The 24,672-nt window shown below is 40.7% G+C and overlaps 1 protein-coding gene across 1 annotated transcript in view; it reads right to left on the bottom strand.

Annotated features, from left to right (window-relative positions):
- Nucleotides 1-210: 210 nt before the first annotated feature.
- Nucleotides 211-24,672, bottom strand: part of SLC25A24 (solute carrier family 25 member 24) — a 40,561-nt gene continuing 16,099 nt past the window's right edge. The window contains exons 2-10 of the mRNA XM_034779426.1: nucleotides 20,497-20,623; nucleotides 19,701-19,788; nucleotides 18,799-18,910; nucleotides 15,304-15,462; nucleotides 14,106-14,258; nucleotides 10,505-10,612; nucleotides 6,606-6,773; nucleotides 4,050-4,200; nucleotides 211-2,503 (exon numbers count right to left, since the gene is read on the bottom strand). Of these exons, the coding sequence (XP_034635317.1) occupies nucleotides 2,325-2,503; nucleotides 4,050-4,200; nucleotides 6,606-6,773; nucleotides 10,505-10,612; nucleotides 14,106-14,258; nucleotides 15,304-15,462; nucleotides 18,799-18,910; nucleotides 19,701-19,788; nucleotides 20,497-20,623 (1,245 nt within the window). The 3' untranslated portion in view covers nucleotides 211-2,324. The remainder of the gene's footprint in view (nucleotides 2,504-4,049; nucleotides 4,201-6,605; nucleotides 6,774-10,504; nucleotides 10,613-14,105; nucleotides 14,259-15,303; nucleotides 15,463-18,798; nucleotides 18,911-19,700; nucleotides 19,789-20,496; nucleotides 20,624-24,672) is intronic.

The raw sequence follows: 24,672 nt of genomic DNA, 5'->3' as shown, positions 1-24,672 counted from the left end.
GTAGTGTAGCCAGGACACAGCCTTTAAATGCTAAAATAGGTGTTCAAATACCATTGTAATGGGTACAGGGTACACTGATTTCAGTACTAATTTTTGGCTAGAGCTGCTTTGTCTTTCATTTGACATTAAAGCACACAGTACTGGAGTTAAGGGAATTGTCACTTTTGAACATCTGTTTTCCAAACCATGAAAAACATAATACATCCCAGACAGATTAGGAAACAAACATTTATTATAAACTGGTAGTTTTACAGATCTATAAAAGTGATCAACTTTTTTCAGTACACAGACTAAGAATACATAATTTGAACACAGCCCATTAGAGGCACATGGTGAAAAGTTAAAACTCAAATAGTCTCACGTTCTTTGGCAGTTGAAAATGTCCCCACCACAACTGAACACTCATAATGACACTTATACAATATTAACAAAATGGACTGAGTCTGCTACACAAGAGGCGCTGCATAGGTCATCCTTGCATTGCATAAAGAATATATCTGTTACAATCAAAGGGATAATTGAGAAACAAAACTGGATCCCATGAATTATATGCAGGTACAAAGAGATTGGCAAAGACAAAAGAACATGGACAATCAGATCATAAAGACATTGTACATAAGCACCACAATACCTTCTGTAGAGCAATAGACTCTGGCTTTTAAAAGAAGTGCATAAACTAGACGGTAGGTTAAATAAAGGTAAAGCCAGAAAAAGCTGCCATTTTATAATATCACCAGATTAACTCTCAGGATTTAGAAGATCAAGAATGAAAAATGGTTACACTGTGTGTGTGTCTTACATAAAAGGCCAAATTCTATCTGTTCTGTCCGTCCACATGGAATTAGTGCAAATTAACACTACAAAACCAGTTATTTTGTGCCAGTGTTGAGGCCAGCAAGCAGCTGAAATATACCTTAGTGGGGAAGCCATTTACAAAGTGTCTGTACATTAAAATATCCATCCCATATATGGGAGAAACTGTGAAATAATAGCTTATCAAAAATGAGTTCTTGGGCTCTTTGAGTGCTTTGTTTGTATTTTTCCTCATTAATATAAAAACCTAGGGCCACTTTAATGGTCTGATTGTGGTGTTCTGCCTAGTCACTCAGCAACATCATCTCATTTTCTGGTCCCAGTCTGACTCCCTGAGCCAGTGCTCTCAGACCTTCAGGTTCGGAAGGTGGGGGGAGAAAGTGCCTCACATTGTTCAACAGCAACTCCCCCCTCCAATATTATCAACTAGAAGGATGCTGTTGAACTGCAACCATTCTGAATGGGAAACAAATGAGTCCTCAGACTCTAGGAAGAAGAGGACAGCATTCCAAACCCCATTGAGAAAAATCATTCAAAAGCCTCCCAATAATCAGCCCTGTGATCTTTACTAACTTGCTTGTTTTGGTACACTCCAATTGATACAGCCAGCATCAATTTCATATTAGATATTTCCTTTATCCTGGAACTGTAACCTGCGTTTGCAGGGAGTTTAGTGATCCAGTAGTTCTTTTCTGGTGCTAACTATTAAGATCCTATAAAACTTGCATCGAGAACCAAGGCAGTCTTGGCTAATGCTGCCAGCATTTATAAATTAAGAGGAAAGCAGCCCAGTGAAATGAGCTATGAAGGTCATTGTGACTGTACCATAAAAACATAGAATTTAACTCAGCTTGAGGTATTCTGATGCCATAGAACAACATCCCCTTGCACTTTCATTTCTTTAGAGGAAAAGCAGAGGAATAAAAGCCAAACATTTTGTCATCCTGAAAGAAAAGCTATCAGGAGACAAAGTTTAATGTGGTGTTCTATTCTTACCTGCTTCTAAGACAATGTTTTCCCAGGACTTATTTTAACAGTTTATCAAAAAAGCAATATGCCTTTACAGATGGTAAGTGCAAAAGGACAGTTGTGAATTGCTTGAGTATAAGATGGTGTGACAAATCTATGAGTTTTAATACCAATGCAGTATACACTTCTCCCAAATGTGGCCTCACCCAGTCAAATGCATATTTAAGAGAGCAGTAATTACAAAAAAATTAAAGCGAAGAGCTAAACCGTAGGTGGTTTCCTGATAGTCTTAACGTGTAGCTGATTTAAAGATGCTGTGTTTTTTTATTTTTAAAATCCATAGTATATTAATAGCAGTTTGGGGTTGGAGGTTAGAAACTAAGGCAGTTCCTTCCAGCTTGGGGGGAAAAAACAAAACCACAGCTTCTTTGCACAGTGATCTGTTCTCCAATTATAAACAAGAACAAACCAGTTATTTGAGAAATCCTTTTGGTTTGAATATTCCTGAGAAGGCTAGAGGCTTATCAGCTTTTTCCTTCTTTTCATGCTATTCCCAAATTTTGCTTCATTTTTTCATAAACCACATAGCTGATGCTGACAGCCGGAAGCACTTTCATGAAGTTTGGGCCTATGCCTCTATAAAGTCCTAGGATTCCTTCGTTAGCAACTATCCTTTGAAAGAGTCCAACCATGTTTAGCTGTGGGGCTCCTTCCAACAGAGCTGGAAAAGAAAAGGAAGATAGCAATCTCCATTGTTCAGCAGTTCTAGTGATGTTAATATTCTAATCATATAAAGCTCCTCACTACACAGATGCACAACTTACCACCTCTAACTCTACGGACTTGGTACAGAGTCTTCTCAACACTATTTCCTAGCACAGCAACGTCTGCTCTCAGTCGTTAAGTTTGGGGCAAGTCTCTTTCAGCTGCAGACCTGTGCCTTGGAACTCCCTCCCATGAAAGGTCCACAAGAATACCTTGCTTGTTGCACTAACAACATGCTGGAAGTTGATCTATCCTCTCCTGTCTGAGACCTCGCTCTACTACCTTTCTTTTCACCTATTTGCAACAGTTGATAACAGAGTAGCAGCCGTGTTAGTCTGTATCCGCAAAAAGAACAGGAGTACTTGTGGCACCTTAGAGACTAACAAATTTATTTGAGCATAAGCTTTCGTGGGCTACAGCCCACTTCATCGGATGCATAGAATGGAGATATATATACACATACAGAGAACATGAAAACGTGGGAGGTGTCCTATCAACTCTAAGAGGCTAATTAAGAGAAAAAACTTTTGTAGTGATAAGCAAGATAGCCAGTTTGACAAGAGGTGTGAAAATACTTAACATGGGGAAATAGATTCAATGTGTGTAATGGCTCAGCCATTCCCAGTCTCTAGTCAAGCCTAACTTGATGGTGTCTAATTTGCATATTAAAGTTCAGCAGTTTCTCGGTGGAGTCTGTTTTTAAAGCTTTTCTGTTGCAAAATTGCCACCTTTAAGTCTGTTACTGAGTGGCCAGAGAGGTTGAAGTGTTCTCCTACTGGTTTTTGAATGTTATGATTCCTGATGTCAGATTTGTGTCCATTTATTCTTTTGCGTAGAGACTGTCCGGTTTGGCCAATGTACATGGCAGAGGGGCATTGCTGGCACATGATGGCATATATCACATTGGTAGATGTGCAGGGTGTACATCATCATAGGACCTAATCACATCAGCCATGCCATGAGGGGCTCGTTCACCCACGAAAGCTTATGCTCAAATAAATTTCTTAGTCTTAAAGGTGCCACAAGTACTCCTGTTCTTTTAACAGCTGGTAAGTAACCCTTTTTCAGTGCTGGACTTATTTTCCTTGAGGGTCACAGAGCTTTTCTCTACACCAAATTCCTTGGTCTCCTCTGGCCATGCATTTGCTCTGGTGGTTAGTGCTTTATTTATTTATTTATACAAACTTCAGTTTTGTCCTTTGATTTTACAATATGGTCTTTACATAGCTTGTGATAGGAGCTCCATAAATGGGTTAAAATATATAAGGTGATTGACACAAATCTATAAAATATAAATATTAAAACACACAGAGCTGGAATCTGTAACATGAAGGTTGTGTCAAGCACTAACAAAGCCAATCAAAAGTTTAGATGGGCAAGGTCAGTATGGTATTAGACACCTTAAAAACAGGCATAGGGATTTTAAAAACAGTAGGGATTATTCTCCAAATTATAAATACCTTTAAAAGACATTCTTCCCAAACCCAAATCCCAATTCTCACCTTGAGCCTGCATGCGAGTTCTGATGAGAGCAAGAGGGTAGCTGGCTAACTGACCACAGGTGCTGGAGACAGTACCACATCCAAGCAACACAAAGACACCGGGGTTAGCAGAGTCTGATGCATAACCATCTAGCCAAGCAGTCTTCAAAGCCTGCCAGGAAAACATAAATAGATTTGAATGAGGTATATAAAAGTTTACAATAGATAGTTAAGCAGACTTTATAGCTAACAACAATATTAAGGTGCTCCTTTGTCTCCATAAAAATATTCCAAATGCATTCATGGGCTCAATCCTGCAAGGTGTTGAGTGCTCTGCCTCAATCCAACAAGCACTTAAGCATGTGCTTAACTTTATGTGTATATAAGTAAGCCCAGTGACTTCAGTGGTATTATTTAGATGCTTAAAGTAAGAGCATGCTTAAGAGCTTTCTTTGATCAGACCACAGCACTCAACAAGTAGAGGATAAAGCCTTATAGTGGTGATCCACAAGCACCACAAAATAAAAGTTAAAAATGTGATAGATAAAAATATTAAATTGCCTTTTCAAGTTTTATTATGAAGCATATTTCTCAGAATTAAGTGACTATACCCCAGTTACATAAGACAGACTGTGCACAGAAGGCTGACAAAGGTATTTCAGATCAAGTGCAGGTGGGAAAATGAGTACCACAATAGAAGACCCCCTCATAGAAAATGCTATCAGGTCTCACCACTGCTTTAAACTTGGGCCTTCAGCTCAAGCACTTCTGCTGCTTGTCTAGACTGGGGAAATGAGTCTTTAAAAAAGTATACAATGTGTTAGCTAATTTGTGTTAATTAACATGTTTTTAGAGACCCCTTTACACCCAGTGTAGGCAAAGAGAGTGGATGTTTAAAAACATGTTAGCTAGTCCTGGTCAGTCTTAGGGGTCCCATTTAGGGCTTTATAGGACAAAATCAACACTTTAAACCATACCCAGAAGCTAATTGGTAGCCAGTGCTACAAAATGAGCCATTGGTGAAACGTCCTCAGGGCCTGTCTACACATCAAATTATTCAGAAATATCTATTTCTGATTAAATCCATGTATGGGCGCTCTTATTCTGAATTAATTTAATCCACTCCCAAAGTAGATTAATATAATTTGGAATAAAACACTCTTATTCTAGAATAATAGCATCCACACATGCTCTTCTATGTGTGGATGCTTTATTAATCAAGAATAGTTAATCCACTTTGAATTCACACCCTATTTTATATCAGATTAATTTTATGTGTAGGCAGCCCCTCAGTGTAAAGCACATTTATGATATATTCACATTAATATAATCCAGTCATAATGAGAGGGAATAATTACATATGTTCAACTCTATCATAGCCATAGGGCTACATAACATGCAATAGTGTCAGGTGTTTAGGGTTTAAGCTTGTTGTAGAAGGGATGTGCTGCAGGCCAGAGGGGGGGTGTTTAAAAAGAAAGATATGAGTATATTGCATTGCAACAACCAGCTATCTAATGTTCTGATTTAAACCTACCAAAATCCGCTTCCAAAACGTGGGCCAGGTCCTGCAACACTTACTCATGCCAGCAATGCCGTTGGATGTTACAGGGAAAAAGAGGTTGACTATGAAAGGATCACCTACTTGTGCAAGGGTCCAATCCTGCCACTTTATCTCCCTGTAGTAGTAGCAATATTTATTATTTGTATTACCAAAGTACCTAGGAGCCCTAGGCATGGACCCGGACCCCACTGTGTTAGGCACTGTACAAATACAGAACAGAAAGATGCCCCCTGCTCCAAAGAGTAATAAATTTTCTTTCAGAAAGAAAACAGATAGAAAATAGATAATTCAGGCCTGCCTGGGAGAAGCCCCCTAGCCCCCAATTGGCTGCCTTCTCTACTCACCTGCCTCCTGGGAAGGGCAGCCATTCAGGGCTGCTGCAGGAAGCAGGCAGAGCTCTCTCTTTCCCCCCCTCAGGAGCCAAAGTGGTTCTCACAGGAAGGGAGGGGGACACAAAAAAGTTCAGCAGCTCAGGATAGTTCTGCTCTCTCCTCCCGTTTCCTTCCTGTGAGCAATGGCATCGCTCCTCTGCTCCTCTCCTCTCCTATCTCCCTCCTTGCAACAGGCCTCCTCCAGGCCTGGGAAGGAGGAGACTCCACTGCAGCTGACTCCCCACAGGCCTGAAAGAAGAGGTAAAGAATCCCTGAAGCTGCAGAAGGAGCAGATGTGGGGGTGAGAGCTCCCACAGTGGGAGCCAAAATCATCTAAATCCAGACAGACCAAACCACAACAAAACACTCATGATTCTGGGGGAAATCTCATGATTTTGGTGGGTCTGACTCATGATTTTTGAATCATGGGGTTGGCAATACTGTAACACAGTAAGGAAAAATGTGTTAAAAACTGGCCCTGAGCATACTACAGCAGATATTTTTTGAATCCACAAATAAGTGTAACTACAAGTAAGTTACAGATGTGAGTGAATGATACATATTTTAAGAGGGTAATAGGAGGGCAGTTTACATTTTTGTGTGTCTAAAGAAATAATACACGCATCAAGTAAACAAACTGACCTCATAGATAGCCAGGTCTATACCAGCATAAGGAATTATGCCCAGAATGTTGGGTACATAACCTTTGTAAAAGGCTTTCAACCCTTCTCTTTTTAAAATCTTCTTAGCACAGTCAAACATCCCAGAGTATTGTCCTGTTTTACCCACAGCCAGTCTGGTCTTTAAGACCTGAAGGTAGAAGAAACGTAGAATTAATTATTTGACAGGTAACGACACAGATTACCTATAGGAAACCTGGCACAACAAATCTTTGCATACTCATAAGTTTCTATTTCCAAAAAGTGAACCTCTTTGCATTTGCTGCTTAAAGTCTCCTTTGTAACAACTAGAGTTAAGGTTCAGTTAGCACTAGTTTTCTCAAGGTTTTATCATTTGTAAGAGGAATAGCCCGCCTAACAAGCTCATGGTTGTGAAGGAACAGAGTGTATTATTTTTAGTCAAAATCAGAATAAGATGAAAGTTGTGATTTGCCTTTTTTCCCCTTCTCATATTCAAGAGAGACAATTTTTTTTAAAACAAATTACAAGATATCTAGAGCCTATAATTAGGGCTGTTGCTTAGCAAAATTAGCATTTAGAAAGCAGAGACTGTGCAGGAACATGAACTAATTCCTTCTAAGGCTTCACTGGATCAAGCTTTTCAACTGAGGATTGCAAATCATATTAAAAACATTAAAGACGACTCATGACATCCTTATGAGATAATTAAGGGATATACAGGGATCACTTCACTCACTACTGAAATGCAACACAACAGCTGTTTAACAGTGCCTGTGACTTTACACCAGCATTGCAAGATAGGGAGCGAAGAACACCATGTTCAAATGAAACTCCCTGAGCAGGAATTTGGCCTGCTTGGAAGTCTCGTAAGAGATGGCTCCCATATGTGACGTCTGGCACGTCAGCATCCAATCTTGGCCAGGAACACCATAAAAACCAGCTTTACTGCAATACTATGGCACGGTTAGGAAGATGTGGCACAGCTACAGACCTGTAGTATACCACTGCAGTTCCATAGTGCAGAGGCTTCCTACCGTGATGGAAGGGTTTTTCTGTCATTGTAAGTAATCTAGCTCTCTGAGCACCAGGAGCTATGTCAATGGAAGAAGGTTTCCACTTACCTAGCCACATCTACAACAGGGCTTTAGGTCAGCATCACTATGGCGTTCAGGGGTGAGAGTTTTTCACACCCCTGAGCAATGCAGCTACGTCAATCTAAATTTTAAGTATAGACCAGGCCTTATTGTAGAACAGGGCCTACATACCTCCACACCCATTCTTGTATAGTACACCATTTGCATATAAAATGACCAACACTGTAACATTTGGTTGCTTTATTCTATGTGCTTAGAAGCCAGCTGTGACTTGATTTTCTAAGGACAATAATGACTCAACTAAAAACAAAAAACTCCACCATAGTTTATGTAGAATGCCATTGTTTTTTTATCTTCACAGAGAGATACTCTGTATCAGAAAGAGTTCAGGGTGAATCACCATTTTATATCAGTTTCAAATCTTGCTGTGATGCTTGAACAGACCTAAATCCTGGTCCCAGCACACAGGTTGGGCAACTATGCTGTGTGATACTAGAGTCATTCATCTTTCAGGCAGAGGAAACTGATTTTCTACCCAGGCTGCAGAATGAAAAATAGCCACTCTGGAGCTATTACTCTATTCTTGAGGCTGGAAAAATTGCTGTAATACCATTCTGAAAGCCGCTACCTGTTGTATGGAGGTATAATAGCAGCGACTCCACAGAGGAGCAGATCAATCTGCCCACTTTGCCCATAGTGCAAGGAAATCCAACAGAGGTAGCTTAACTTTATCTGCACAAGCTACAAATCTAACCCCAACTCTGCACAGCAGACCTGCATTGGTTCTGTTGCAGGCAAGGCCTCCTCACCCCATGCCAGGGACTTGGGCCCTGTAATGGCAGGGACTCACCAAAGGAGTGCCCCCTGGTGCTCTGGTGTAGAACTGCAGTTAAATTTTTGCTTCAGTTCCCCCAGCGGGTTTTCAATAAGTTGAACAACAAGGAATCCGGTGGCACCTTAAAGACTAACAGATTTGGGCATAAGCTTTTGTGGGTAAAAAAACTCACTTCTTCAGATGCATGCTTATGCCCAAATAAATCTGTTAGTCTTTAAGGTGCCACCGGACTCCTTGTTGTTTTTGTAGATACAGACTAACACGGCTACCCCCGATACTTGACACCAATAAGTTGAATGATGCTTATATACAGTGAACAATGCCCCTTCAGGGATTTTGTTTATTTAATCAACAGCCAAACAGTGTGTAAACAAGCCTTCTCCTCCCTTAAGTTCCCAGGCTTCTCCTTTGCCTGGAGCTGTGCAGTCTCTCCCCTGTGATCTCAGGGTATCTCCCAGGCCTCCCTGGCTCAAGAGCTTTGTAGTCTCTCCCCTCTGGAGCTGTCTCTCTTTATGTTTTGGGGAGTGTTCCTCTCTCCAGGAGCCTCTGCTACCAATGGGCGTAGCTTCCTACCCAGCTCCTCTGAAGAGCTCTCTTCCCAGGAGCTTCCCCTCTATGTTCTGGTCTCCTGCCTGACCCTCAGAACCATTTATAAACCAAGTGTTTCTTTAATTAATTAATTACTGCACAGCTGCTTATCCAATTAACTATCCACAGGTGGATCTGGATTGGCTCGTTTGCCTTAGTGAAGCCTGTCAGGCTAGATGCCTGGCCTTCAGAGGGCCAGTCCCAGTGGCAGGGCCACATTCAGGAAAGTACTTAAGCACACACTTAACATTAAGCATATGCTTACGTCTTTTACTTCATGGGACTTAAATACACACTGAACTGCTCTGCTGGGCTGGTCTACACTGGGGGGAGGGGTCGATGTAAGATACGCAACTTCAGCTATGGGAATAGCGTAGCTGAAGTCAACGTATCTTATTTCGACTTACCTCGGGTCCTCACGGCGCGGGATCGACGGCCGTGGCTCCCCCGTCTACTACGCTACCGCTGCTCGCCCTGGTGGAGTTCCAGAGTTGATGGGAGCACGTTCAGGGATCGATATATCGCGTCTAGACAAGACGCGATATATCAGTCCCCAATAGATGGATTACTACCTGCTGATTTGGCAGGTAGTCTGGACGTACCCGCTGAACAAAGATGCTTTCCAGACTTGGAGACTTAGCATGCAATTTGTGACAATCCAATTTCTAACATTTTAAGAGAGAAACAACACAGCCCCCAACACATATGCACATGGTGGTTTGGGTTTGTTTGTTTTAAATAAGGCAATTTAAATAAAATAAAACTCAGAAAACAGCAAAACCCCACATAACACTAAACACCAGAAAATCTAAGTACACCTCTACCCTGATATAACGCGACCCGATATAACACGGGTTTGCATATAGCGCGGTAACCCCGGGGCTCCGGCAGTGGGGCTTGGGCAGCAATTTAAAGGGCCTGGGGCTCCGGCTGCTGCAGGGAGCCCTGGGCCCTATAAATCACCACTGGAGCCCTGCCACTGCTACCCTGGAGCTGCGGCAGCGGGGCTCAGCCAGCGATTTAAAGGGCCCAGGCTCCCCGCAGCAGCCGGAGTCCGGGGCTTTTTAAATCACCACTGGAGCCCTGCCGCCGCTACCCCAATATAATGGGGTTTCACCTATAACGCGGTAGGGATTTTTGGCTCCCGAGGCCCACGTTATGTCGGGGTAGAGGTGTATAGAACATTCCATGTTGTATCCCAGAAAGTGTTAAGTAGCATTATGGTGTGATTCTGAAGGAGTAAATCTACAGAATGCACGTGAAAGTTGTGATGTAGACAGAACTCCTGTAATGTTTCCACAAAAAAGCCTTATCTTGCTCTTGGTGAAGTCAATAGGTTTTTTGGCACTGACTTCAATGGGAGCCCGGTCCTCTCTTGCTTACCTCCATGGGATAAATAGAGGTTTGTGCTGTTGCCCCAGCCAAAGAACCAGATACAAATCTTTCAACGGTCCCTATCTTTCCATCTTCATTAGCAAATATCTTCTTATACTGTGTAGGTAAAATACATAAAGACAAATATATCACACATCTTTCTGAGGCAGGTAGAATCCACCAGCAGAAGCAGAAATATGACAAGAGGTTTTCCCACTAAGTTTGCATTATAGTTGTCCAATTAACACAACTTAAAAATATTTACATTCTAATTCTCTGTGTAATGATTTATAAAAACATAGATCTTCCAGCCTGTGAAAGTCCTTTACATTTGGTCCCACTGAGTGGGATCAATTCTGCCCATACTATAATGGCACGGGAGCACCTCTATAGTTAAGGTTGCCCCAAGACATCGGTTTAAAGATCAACCTTTCTAAATCCTCTAAAATTGACTTGGTTAGTCTTTGTAATTTGGTATGCCTCAGGGGGGTACAGGGTAGGATTAGTGACCCAAATTTAGAATCATTTGTGCCAAGGGTCCCGGACATATAAGCCTGAGAAAAAATAGTCTTAAAAAAAAAGTTGCAGGGGGGAGGGGAATCAAGCTATTGATGTGATGAGGGTCAAAATGGTCTAGATCTCTCAAACTTTATCCAAGGTAGTGCTTTGCACACACACAATCTCTGAGGGACCCAAACTGAGAATGGTGTTTAAGAAAATGTACAGTAACTCCTTACTTAACTTTGTAGTTATGTTCCTGAAAAATGTGACTTGAAGTGAAACCAATTTCCCCATAAGAACTAATGTAAATAGGGGGGGGTTAGGTTCCAGGGAAAAAGATTTTCACCAGACAAAAGTGTGTGTGTACACACACACACACACACACACACACACACACAGAGTAGAAGTTTTAAACAAACAATTTAATACTGGTACACAGCGATGATGATTGTGAAGCTTTGTTGAGGTGGTGAAGTCAGAGGGTGGGATATTTCCCAGGGAATTCCTTACTGCTAAATGATGAATTAGCAATCGGCTGAGGGTTAACCCATTGTTGTTAATGTAGCCTCATACTCTACAAGGCAGCACGAATGGAGGGAGGGGAGACAGCATGGCAGAAAGAGACAGAGACACACAGCATGTGTGAGAGAGAGAGATGCACACTGCCCCTTTAAGTATGCTGACCCCACTTTAAGTACGATGCCTTTTAAAGTAGATCAGCAAGTTGAGACAGCAGCTTATGCTGGCAAGCTCCCTCCATCCTGAGCCCTGTCGTGTGTCCCCCTATGGAGATGGGGTAAGCAGGTGCAGGAGCAGGGGGTGGAAGAGGGACACCCTGACATTAGTCCCCCTTTTCCCCGACCCCCACCCGGCACAGCAAGCAGGAGGCTCCGGGGAACAGCTCCAAGGCAGAGGGCAGGAGCAGCACATGGCAGTGGGGGGAGGGACAGCTGAACTGCCCGGCAATTGATAGCCTGCTGGGTAGCTGCTGCACAGGGAACTTAAGTGAACAGGGAGCTGATGCGGGCCTGCCGGTCCACCCTGGTTCCAAGCCCCCACCAGCTAGCTCCAATGGGCAAGCAGTGGACAAAGCAGGTGGCTGCCAAATGACGTTATAAGGGAGCATTGCTCAACTTTAAATAAGCATGTTCTCTAATTGATCAGCAATGTAACAACAAAACAACATTAACCGGGATGACTTTAAGTGAGGAGTTACTGTACGTTTTTACAATGAACATGTACCAGTACAGAAAAGCAGCTAGAGGATTTTCATTCCCACCATTTTATATGCTTTAAAGCTCAAGTCTTCTAAGTACTCTGAAATCCGAATGGTTAGTCGGCTTGGTTTGAAAATTTGGTCTCTCTCATGAGGGCACAGGGTAGAGCTAGAGATTCAAATTTGGGGTCACTTGACAAAGAGGTTACCAGTTTACAGGTTGTCTTAAAAAAAAGTTTCCTTATGCTGCCCTGTACTGTTAAACTGAAAGTTACTAATCACTGGATGAATTAGAGCTCATTCTGTTTGACTGCTGCGAAGTCATCCTTCAATTAACATAACTAAGGATAAGTTAATCACAAGCACCCACGTAACACAATAAGAATTTTTAACTGAGTGGTTGTAGTGCTACAATTTGAGAGTCATGAGTGGCAGTTTTATTTTGTGGGGAATAAAATCAGAGTATGAGGGGGGAATTAGACATGTGAATGCTTAAGAACAGCCATACTGGGTCAGAGCAAAGGTCCATCTAGCTCAGTATACTGTCTTCTGACAGTGGCCAATGCCAGGTGCCCCAGAGGGAATTAACAGAACTGGTAATCATCAAGTGATCCATCCCCTGTCGCCCATTCCCAGCTTCTGGCAAGCAGAGGCCAAGGACATCATCCCTGCCCATCCTGGCTAATACCCATTGATAGACCTATCCTCCATGAACTTATCTAGGAAAGGAGGGCATTATGGAGAGGAGGAGCAGTACATGTGTTAATGGGATGAATTGGGTAACTGCTGAAGGAGGATAGAGTTAAAGATTGGATGCCTTCACTCTGCATTTCCTGGTTTTCAGAAGTTTCAGTTTTGATTCACTCAACGTTCTGCAAGGGGACGACATATCAATAAGCAACCCTAACTCTGCAGAAATGTTGTTTTTTTGGTCATTCAATACCTATATGGTTGCATTTTTATAACAGAAGAGAACCCTGCATTTCTTGCACACCCAGAACTCCAACTTAAGTGAATGGGTACTCAAGGAATGGAGAATTAGGCCTTATGTGCACCATATCACTTGCTATAGACAGCCAAATACTGCAGTCTTGTCTTTGTTCTGCCTGAGTAGTTGTATCAGTTACTGATAAGCTGAGCTGAAGTAAGGAGTAATGTACTGAGGGAGGTAAGCAATAACTGCACATTAGGGCAAATTACCACCTCTCATCAGAAGTTGTAAATCAGATATCCTATACACAAAGGATAATTTTTTAAAATAGCTTTGGGTTTGGGGTTATTTGTTTACAGCACAGAAGAGTGTGGATGTATTGTACATTACTTTGCTCTTACTTCTGGCCCTAGCAAGACTCTGCCATCTTCACAGATGAGAAAGCAAAGATCAGTTACTGGGTGTTCTAGAATTCCAAACTAAAACTGTGATCGCAGGGAGATCTCTATTCCAAAGGAGGATTAGGCCTTTAATATCTTGTGTACAGCTGATTCAGAGGTAAATATAACTCTGAAACCCATGCTGAGGGCATCTTACTGCAGCATTTGACTTAAAAGGAATCCTGTACATGGGTATGTGTTAGGCTAAAACAACGTGCTAAATTTTTATGTGGTTACTATTTAGAAATCAAAACTGAAGTATTTAACATTAGAGCACCTCTCCATAAAAAGTTACACAGATAAGTAGGTAGCTTTAAACTCATATGATGCGAGTTTGATTTCTTTCCTACATTGTTCACAGTACAACAGTAATAATCCACATTACTCACATATTTTATCAACCAGTCATGATACTATTTTAAATTTGATCAATAAAACCATTTATATATATATTTTCCCATCATCATTTGCATTCTTTGTTTTTCTGTATTTAGTGTTCATCACCTTGATTTAACACATTACCTGTTCATATGCCCAGAACTTAATAGCTGTTTCAGGTGCGATTTTAATAACATTCACACCATTTCCCCTCCAAAGGGAACGGATGCCTCCTTCTTTCACCATCTGCTTAAGGCCACTTGATATATTCATTTTATTTGACTTTGAACCATGAACCTATTAACCACAGTAAGAAAAAAATGCTTAGATTGGATAGGGGACTCATTTTTAAGCAACAAAGGATAAAAGTTGTAGTCAAACTTAAATCAAAACTCTTATAAGACAGACAGTATAAATACTTGTCTCATAATTGAATAGCTGTAGTCAATCTGAGATGCTGCAATATGACTGTAAACTAAGGATTGTTTTCACACCATTAACGTTATCTGTTGCATTTCTTGAAAGCTAACACTATAGTAACAATATTCCAGTCTTTCATTTTTATAGCAGTTGTGATATTTCTTCCAAACTGGCTACTGGTTCGAAAGGGAATATAAATGCTCATTATCAGGAGAAATGCAATATATTTCTTATAATGCATACTATAGAAACACTACATAATGTGCTTTTTAGATTGAGTAGTACTTTCTATGTGGCAGACTCAGAAAACATAAAGCAAGCTACTGTTTAAAATCCTGTAATTTTGAAAAAATGTATGGGAAGTGTGTAAAAAGTGTGAAATGTATTGCTGATCTTAATACACTGTTGTAGTTTATACCAGCACAACTGATTTTGAGAGGGTACATGTATTTTCCCGTATCAGTCTTTTATTAATCATTTCAGATATCAAACGGGAACATATTTAATATAATATCTGTACCACAACACACCACAAAGCAAGTCTCATTACAAAAATGCAGCATTTGAATTCTTAAAAAAAAAAAAAAGCAACAAAATGCATAAAACAAACATGCAACCATCAGGGTGCAAAATACATCTACAAATTACGGCCTAATCCTGCAAACCATTATGCCCACAAGAATAGTTAGATGTAGTCAATCTTTGCAGGATTAGGATCTAAATCAATACAAATTATGAAACAGTTTTAAAAGCACAATGAGAGCCTCTCTAGAAGTAAGAGGCTATATTCTGCTATTAATTTACAAAAACTCCCAGCCAGCTGGAACTCCTCTAAAAAACTGCCACAACATGGCCCAGATTATGCTAAAGGGGAAAAGTGATTTACCAGAATTAAAAAAATTGCTTAGATGTTGCAACTCACCTGCATCATGACTTTAAGGCGATCTAATGGTGCTGTACCTGTTCGAGAGACGGCACCAGCCACTCCTCCTGATAAGAGCTGCCTCCACCACTGCCCAGACTTTTTCTCTTCCTCTGTGAATTCGTCTGGGATAGTCAAGCTATCTCCTATATCCAACACCTGTCACAATGCAAAGCAGAAAGGGGCAATAACTATATTTCCTATTTAGTGATTTTACTGATAGTTCTGACACTGGCTTGACTACAAATAGATACCATACCAAATGACAGTGCATAAAAAAGTTACATTAAAGACATAAAAATAGCTATCAATAATCTGTAATGTACATACTTCAATTGTATAACAATGGAATGAAATTACAGTAAGAGCAATTCTATACAACAAAAATCAAAAGTGACCCTTTGTTCCCTTTAAATATATTTAGAACACCACCACCCAAAACCCACCATTTCAAAGACAGCACCATCATCATTAAAAATTATGACAAACTCCTTTCTTGAGCATAGCTGTAATGAAGACATTTTGTCAAGCTCAGTAAAGATTTCCAGACAGTGTCCAAGTCCAAAATGCTTACCATCTACTAACCTTTCATCCAGGCAGCCTTTAAGGATTAGTTTGATAATCTCTTAAAGATGCTGTCAAGAGATTAATCATTCAAGGTAATTTATTCATGTATTTTACAGACACACATTTAAAAATAGCTTTCTATTGATAAATTAATATAGCACCTAATTATATGATTCATTTCACTAATCCATTATGATCTTTCTTGTTCCAACCAACAATTTTACTGAATGTTTTGAAGAGACATTAGTGACTATCATTCCATTGTGAAAGTCTGAAATCTCCCTGCCAGATAGGTGTTTACTTTAAAATATTTACTGTTCAACTTGAACAACAGTGAACATTATCAAAGGTGACGGGGGTAAGGTTTCCCGTGACAGAAGGCTAAAGATTTTTATAAATAACTTAAATATATACCTTCATTTTCATCACAGAATATGTAATAATAATAAATTAGAGGGACTGCACCATTTAATACTACAAATCCAGTTTCACATATGAGTTACATTTGCCGTTAAAAAGAGAGAGCGAAAAATCTTTCCAATAAGAGAAAGCAATTACTGCCAAAGTAGCTGGGGAGTGGGAGGATTAATTTTTTTCCTTTAATAAAGTGAGTTATATTTATACTGTTGCTGAATTTAATTTTAGATGCTACCACTCTTAATGCCTCAAGTTCCGCCCCCCCATCTGTAAAATGGAGATAGTACACTCTGTAGCATTTTGTCTTGTTTATTTAGACTGCAAACTCTTCTGGGCAGGAACTATCTCTCTGCATTTCTATAGTGCCTAGCCATTGAGACATAAATTTTTGAAAGTGATGAGTGATTTTGGGTGCCTAATTAGAGACATCTTAAAAGGGCCTGATTCCCAAAGGGTGGGTGCTCAACACTCTAATGTAGAGTATGTGTACATTAGAAACGCTACAGCAGCACAGCTACAACTGTGCCACTGTAACATAGACACACTTACAACAACAGAAAGGGTTCTTCCATTGCTGTAGAAAATCCACCTCAACAACCGAAGAATTCTGTTGAACTAGTGATGAACACCAGGGCTTGGGTTAGCTTAATTAAATCGTACAGGGCATGAAATTTTTCACAACCCTGAGCAATGTAGTTAAGCCAAGATAACTTTGAAGTCTAGACCAGCCATGAAAATCTGGTCCATGTAAGGGGTTTCCAGTTGCACATCCAAAATGGAAGCCCCCAAAATCACCAGTTACTTTTGAAAATGTTGATTGGGTGTTCTAGTTTGTGCCTATATTAATAGCACCTGCCAGAATTTGGCCTTATATGCACTGGACACTAATATCACCTTACACCTAAGCCTAAAAAAAAAGAAAGAAAGCTAAAGTCACCTTTTGGGATTTTACTGTATAAAAGTTATTACGATAGCCAGCCCACAACACTCCTATGCTAATTTAGATTCCTGCTCACCAGAGTCCAATCAGAACTAAGAGCCTTCAATTTTAAAATAAAAATAGTTTTCAAAAGGCTGTTACCGTGAGAAACTGAAACAAGATTTCAAACATTTTGCCTACGTAGGGCACCACCTGTGTTGCTGTGGTAACTGGAATTCAGCTGATGACCAAGTAGGCCAACTGCAACAATTGTAGAACTCATGGAACACTTCTAAACTGAATACTTAGGATTAGATGAGGAGGTTCCATAATAACCAGAAAAAGAACTTGTAATTTTCATCATTTAAGAAACAGAAAAAATCTTGGGCATTTTTCACTAAATAGTATAGACCCAGAGCTATCCAATTTCATATATTTGCCTCATGTTTTCTTTTGGCGAGGCATTTAAGAGGATAGCTGGATGTTATTAACCATGTGATACTCCCATTGTGAAATCAACCAGGGCAGGTATATACGTTTAGCCTGGTTTTAAAATAGAAAACTATGAAGAGTAGTTTTCTTCTTACAGTTTCATAGCTTAATAAAGGTCAAAGAATATTCTCCTCCAACTTTTAACTATAAAATTATCCTCAGGTTGGGATTGTGTACTGCAAATCAACCAAAATTGTAAACACCTATAAGCAAGTTTTTATCATGAAAAGGCTGACAGATCCTTAAGGATTCAAATGATCTCATTATATTTAAAGTAATTACAGTTTTTAGCCATGTGGTCTTAACTTTCCTGTAAATGATCACGGTCATTCTGTCAAATTATTTATTTGTGCACATGCAATATTTTACTGGATTGCTTGCATATGAAAGAATTGCTTGCATATGAAAGAATTATTAATAAAATAAGATTTCCACTCTTGAGGAATTGAACTTACCAAGGCTGAGACAAATGTAGTGCATTACTTCCTGCCATTACCTATTCTATTCTTCTTACTTAAAATTCTACACAGAGCATGTACATGTATGTGTGCAAACACACACCTAAAGTCTACATGAAATTAGCAATTTTGTGAACTTTATGATAAAATTGCTGGTTAAATGAAACTGCTGACACAATACCAATATTCTGAAACAGCTAAAATAATTCTCCAACTTGTATGATCACACGAAAGCAACAGTCCGTTATAAAATTCACATAGTAACTAGAAAAAGGATTTACTATTATGTGACATTGTTTTGTGAGGCCTCTCCAAAGGGACAAAGTACTTATTTCTAGTCCTAATGGTTGGCAAGATTCCAGACCTTAGACTTTTCACTGATCCAGGACTAAATACTCATATTCACACAAGGATGTTTGGGGCAGGAAGATGGGATAAGACCACCACATCTGGGGAGGAAAAAAACACAAACTATACCAGCTATCTAAAGCTTCTCAGAAGGTTTGAAGTTCTAAAATTAGTTCTGGCAGAGATGGATTTGGAAGCAGAATCCAGGTGAGGAGTCAAAGATATGGGATAATCTCTCACACACAAATATATCTACATAAAATAGATCTCCTTTAAAATACAAGCTGAACTTACAGTAGAATGTTTCCAGTAACGGATTATTTCCTCAATGTCTGTAGCTGGGTTAAATAAAAAGTGATCCCGCCATTCATTCCAGTCCACTGACATTGTCCCATCAGCATCAATGCTGAAATTAAAACAAAACAAAAGTATGCAAAATTTTAAATTGTGTCTGGAAAATAGTAATAAATAAATAAAATATCGGGTTACTCTACCTGCAAACTTTTTCAGGCTTAAAGTCCTGTGAACCAATGCAAACCAGTCCTCACACGAGTGTGAAAATCCACATACAGCAGTGGATACCAATCTTATAACTGTTCAGTAACACGAACCGTTTTTCCCAACTGAGGTGTGGGGGAAGGGTAAGCGGACATAATAAAAATCACATTAATGAAAAACAAGTTGACATCCCTTCACATTTCCAATGTCTTCAATGCATTGGAAATCACACTCTGCAGTGGTTTGAAGGACAATAAAACAATGCAGTGCACCATGCTACAACTTATGCACCATACCTACTGTAAGTTTGAGATGTTCGATTTATGAATCTTTCAATTTTATGAACTCAAATACTTAGTAGAATAGGAATTCTACTATACTATCACATTTGGAAGGGTATGCCTGGCTCTTTAGTCCTCTAAAAAATAGAGCATGTTTTTATTGTTAAACTGGAGGCCAACTACTGTTGGTTATGCAGATAGGTGTGATACCTAAATATTAGCATGACTCCGATTCAGTCTTAAATTACTATGAAAATAAAAATTAGACAGTGTTGTACTTTGCTAATCAATAGTTATCTTTGATTAAAAATTATCCTTTTACATCTGATTTGGAATTATGTAAACATGTTTATGAACAACCATTCGAAGAATACACAAAGTCACAAACACTGACTAGAAATAAGAATAGTTTCTGACCTTTTTAGAATCTTTTCTGCCTGTTGTTCTGAAATATTTATACCCAATATCTTGAGAGACTGGACAATCTCTGACGCTTCAATTTTTCCTTAAAGCATTAAAAGAAAATATGTGCAAGTTAAAAGCTTCTTCAGATCTTGGTATGTAAACTCACATGACAATGATCTTTGTTCTACTTAAAGATTTGGGAAGTCTTTAAACTATCATTTAGTACAAACAAAGCAGCACAGACCATTTAATACACTTTTACACTGAAGTCCTAAATGATATAATTGGATAATATCTGCTCAGTCTTTGTAATACATCAGTGCATCACAAACACCCAGTGAGTCAGTCTCCCTTTATCAAAGAGGGAAAAATATATTTTTCCAACTAGTGACTTCCTCACAGCTCCTCTAGCTGTAGGGCAAAATTCCTTAGGTCTGCCATCTTGAAGGCTGTTAACTGGAGGAGAATATAATCCTTATATAATTAGTTATTTGACTATGATGTGGATACGCAATCAAAATTATAAGCCTGCTCCTACTCCAATGGAAATTAATTGGAGAGGATATATGTTCCATATTAGCAATACAAGTTCCATCTCAGCAAATTTTACACTCCAACAAAAAAAATTTACCTCCATTTATTACAATCAATATTTACATTACAAACAATATATTTAGGTCCTTGAATGTTTTGGGGAAATAACCATCTTGTACTGAATTATTCTGAAATCTAGTTCAGTAATTGGTATCACACATTTTTCTTTCAAACAGGTTTTTGAACCCCAGGTCAGGTGAAAATAAAGACATACCATCATTGTTTTTGTCCAGACTCTTAAACGCTAGTTTCATTTTTTTCTCATGGTCTTTAAGGTACTGCATAAATTCTTTGAAGTCCAGCTGCCCATCCTTGTTAGAATCTCCAGTTTTAAAAATTTTCTGTTGAGAGAAAAATAATGAAGGAAATATTATTGATCAAAAATGAATGAAAGAAAAGTGCTTTGTAATATTAAGATCTGCACAATCAACTGTGACAGGCATCTCACATTGGTAGAGTTTGGGAAAGAAACACTTTTCCTCGCTCTCTAAAACTGACCCCCAATTGAACTTCAACACACCCACGCTGGGTAGGAAAGTATTGCTACTTCCATTTTATACTAAAATGACTGTCTGTAAGACAATCGTTAGGAAGCAATGATAAGACACATTTAGACAAATAAAACACACTCTTAAATGTAGTTCTACCTATGAAATTATCCAAGGGTTAAATACAGCCTATATAAATACATGTTTGACACAGGGATGAACTGGATTCAAGTTGTGATCTTACTTAGGGCATGGCTACACTTGCAGATGTAAAGCGCTGGGAGTTAAACCAGCCTTCGGAGACCGCAGCAGGGAAAACGCTGCCGAGCGTTTACACTCTCAGGTGGAAGCACACTGGCGTGGCCACATTAGCAGCTCTTGCAACACCACAAAGAGCAGTGCATTGTGGTAGCTATCCCAGCGTTCAAGTGGCTGCAACATGCTTTTCAAATGCGGGGGGTGGGGTGGAGTATGACCGGGAGTGTGTTGTGTGTATGTGGGGGGAAGAGAGTGCTGAGAGTGTGTCAGCATGCTGTCTTGTAAGTTCAGACCCCTCTTCCCCCCGCCTCTCTCTCACGCACTCACAGCAAGCAACATTCTACACTAGTGGCTTGCTTTGTCCCGGAGCAGATAAGCATGCTGGCTGTCACAAATGGAGCTTTGAAAGGGCATATCCACATTCCTACAGCCAATTCCAAAACAATGACAAGAGTGGCCACTTGACTTAAGGGGATTATGGGACATTTCTGGAGGCCGATCAAAGCGCAGTAATGCAATACCTCGTTCATACTGATGCTGGGGCGTTTCAGCTGAGGCGCAACAAGCATTATGTTTCTCATGGAGGTGGATTACCAGGAGTGCTCTAGCTGCAGAGTCCAGGCACTCCAACTGCCTTGCCAGTGTGGACGGGTCGGGAGTTAGGGCGCCTGAGGCTGCTTTAATGCGCTCTAACTTGAAAGTGTAGCCAAGCCCTTACTAGACATTTAGTCTACATTCAACACTTTGCCCTGCTTATGTGTAAAGAAGTGACGACAATGGGGAGTTATAGCATGCTAATCTCTTGGAGCAGGGGTTCCAAACTGTGGTACAGGAGCTTGATGTTGACTTCACACAAAAAAATTTAAGGTAGGATGTAAATGAATAAAGTTTGAGAATCACTGATTAGAGTATAGAGTTTAAGGTGAAGTTCTGCTCTCATACTTCAGGATGGATATGAATGCCTATATTCCACTCTCCTGGCACACGTAGAGTTCCTAATGAGACAGAATACAGAATTAGAGATGCACTCAGGGGATCAGAGCCTGATCTGAGAGCAGAATTCTGAAGAATATATTTCAAAGCACCTCATGGTACGTTTGAAATCTCTGCTAAAAAAAAAAAAAAAATGAATGTGTTTCTAGTTTAAATATTTTCATACAAATGTGATGAATCAGGGCTATATCTGTACAATTTATGAATTCAGATTGATATTGTGAAGCTGTATTATGAAAAACTGCTGTATTATGAGTGTCTATATGTATGTGGATCCACTATTGCTGACAGGGCCTGTAGCAGATACATACAAGCCAGGGAAAGTTAACTTAAGGTTAACAATAGTACTGAAACTCACAAAAGGACATGATATAAAGTAGCTGAAGCTTTAGAAATCCAGTTTTAGCTTAACACCTCCAAAGATAGTGGGGGTGGTAGAAGCAGTGGAACAAAAGAGATCAGGTAACCAAGAGGGGTTTAAATAAAGAAACACACAGGAATAGGGGAGCCAGACAAGAAGAGGAAGCATGAGGCAAGAGAAAGAAGGGGTCAGAAGCTGAGTAAGGAGCTCCAGGAGGAAGAGGTCACCCAGCATGTAGCAGCCTCATTAGGAAAGGGGGCCCTACCTGCTTTCCTGCACCCAGATGGCCCCAAGGGACAACAATCCAACCCAAAGAATGCCCTGCAGTGGTGAGAAAACTGAGGTGGGGACATGCATTTAGTGTCAGTGGTTTGTATAATCTGTACTCTCCTGTACTTTAACCATAAAATAACAAAGTTGTTAGACTCTGTGCATAGTTTGTGTGTGTTGACTGCTTGACAACTGCTGTGTGCCCCTAAGAGAGTTAAATTATAACCAGAAGTTTCACACCTTTGGGGTGGAGCTCTGGGAGAGGTATGTGTTTGAGTAACTGGGGTCTCTCACAGGCCAGCACTAGTCCTAGGGGCCTAGGACAGGTGGGCTGAGGAGCCCCATTTCTGAGGAGTGATAGCAGACTGAGGGTCAGTACCCAGGAAATGTGATGGAAAAGCTCAGGGAGGAGCCAATGATGCAGCCTGCTGAGGCTCCAGAAGCTTAATACACCCCAGGAGACCCTAGCACAGAGGCTTTGGATTCCTCTCACTGTGGCTCTAGTGGATGGCCAGGAGGCATTGCTTGCTAGGATCTGTGACAACCAGTTACATCCAAATGTGCTCATTGTATAAATACAACATCCCTGCCAATTTATGGCTTGTCTGCACTCTGGCACTCCCCATTGCCACTCCTGCTCCTGAATAGGATGGGATTATAAAACAAATGAACCAAGAACCTAACATGACTCAAGTAATTGCAAATCAGGGTTTACATGCACTAAAACAAAAATGGTCTCCCAAGAACGTCCGCATCAGTTCCATTCTACTTACCTTAGCCATCCACTCATGTACTGTTATCTGTATGAATTATATTACCACAGGATCTTATGCAGGCCTTGTCGTAAAATGCTTTGCATACCTATGGCACTTATATAGGTAGGTAATCAATCTCGGTACAAATTTGTATGGCTATTCTGAACTATAACATTTTACTGAAACCACATTGCTTATTTTGATCTGGAGACAAAATCACTCAATATGCAATGAGTGCTCATTCCGCTGTAACCAGTTACAACTTACTGATGGCATGGCTACACTTGTGATTTAGAGTGTATTAAAGCAGCCCTGGGCGCTTTAACTCATGATGCGTCCACACTGGCAAGGCACATAGAGCACCCGGACTCCGCGGCTAGAGCGCTCCTGGTAATCCACCTTGGCAAGTGGAATAACATTTGATGTGCCCCCGCTGAAGCGCCGCCAATGTGGATGCCCTGGTCTGTTAATGCGCTCTGATTGGCCTCCAGAAGTGTCCCACAATTCTTGTTCTAGCCACTCTGGTCATCACTTTGAACTCTACTGCCCTGCCCTCAGGTGACCAACCATCAGACCCGTCCTTTAAATTCTCTGGGAATTTTGAAAATCCCCTTCCTGTTTGCTCAGCCAGGCTTGGAGTGCTCTCAGCGCATCTTTCCAGGTGACCATGCCTCCATGCACCAGGCAATTCCCAGTATGGAGCACTCCCCAGTGTTTGGGGGGAGGAAGCTGTCCAGTTTCAGCTACGCTCCAGCCGTAGGAATTATGGTACCTTCGGGCAGATATCAAGGGACATGATGGAAAGGGGCCATGACTGGGACACACTGCAGTGCAGAGTTAAAGTGAAGGAGCTGCGGAATGCCTACCGCAAAGCCCACAAGGCAAACCGCCGCTCCGGTGGTGCCCCCATGACCTGCTATTTCTACAAAGAGCTGGACGCGACACTTGGGGGCGACCCCACCTCCACTCCGAGGACCACAATGGACACTTCAGAGCCCAGTTTAACAAGGCAGAAGGAGGAAAGCAGGAGTGAGGGTACTGAGGAGGAGGAAGACACCCTGGAATCCCTAGATGCATGCAGCCAGGAGCTGTTCTCAAGCCAGGAGGAAGGTGGCCAGTCGCGGCGGCCGGTGCTTGGGGAAGGACAAACACCAGAGGAGGTTTCCGGTAATCAACTTTTATTTTGAGAAGGAAGTTATTTGGTGTGGGCTCTTGGGGCGAGGAGGGTTAGGGCTGTATGCCTAGATGCGGAATAGGGCGTTGAT

The sequence above is a fragment of the Trachemys scripta genome, chromosome 8 (assembly GCF_013100865.1).
Source record: "Trachemys scripta elegans isolate TJP31775 chromosome 8, CAS_Tse_1.0, whole genome shotgun sequence".
Taxonomy (NCBI): domain Eukaryota; kingdom Metazoa; phylum Chordata; order Testudines; family Emydidae; genus Trachemys; species Trachemys scripta.
Note: the sequence above shows the minus strand (reverse complement) of the source record. Positions and strands in the feature narration are given on the sequence as shown.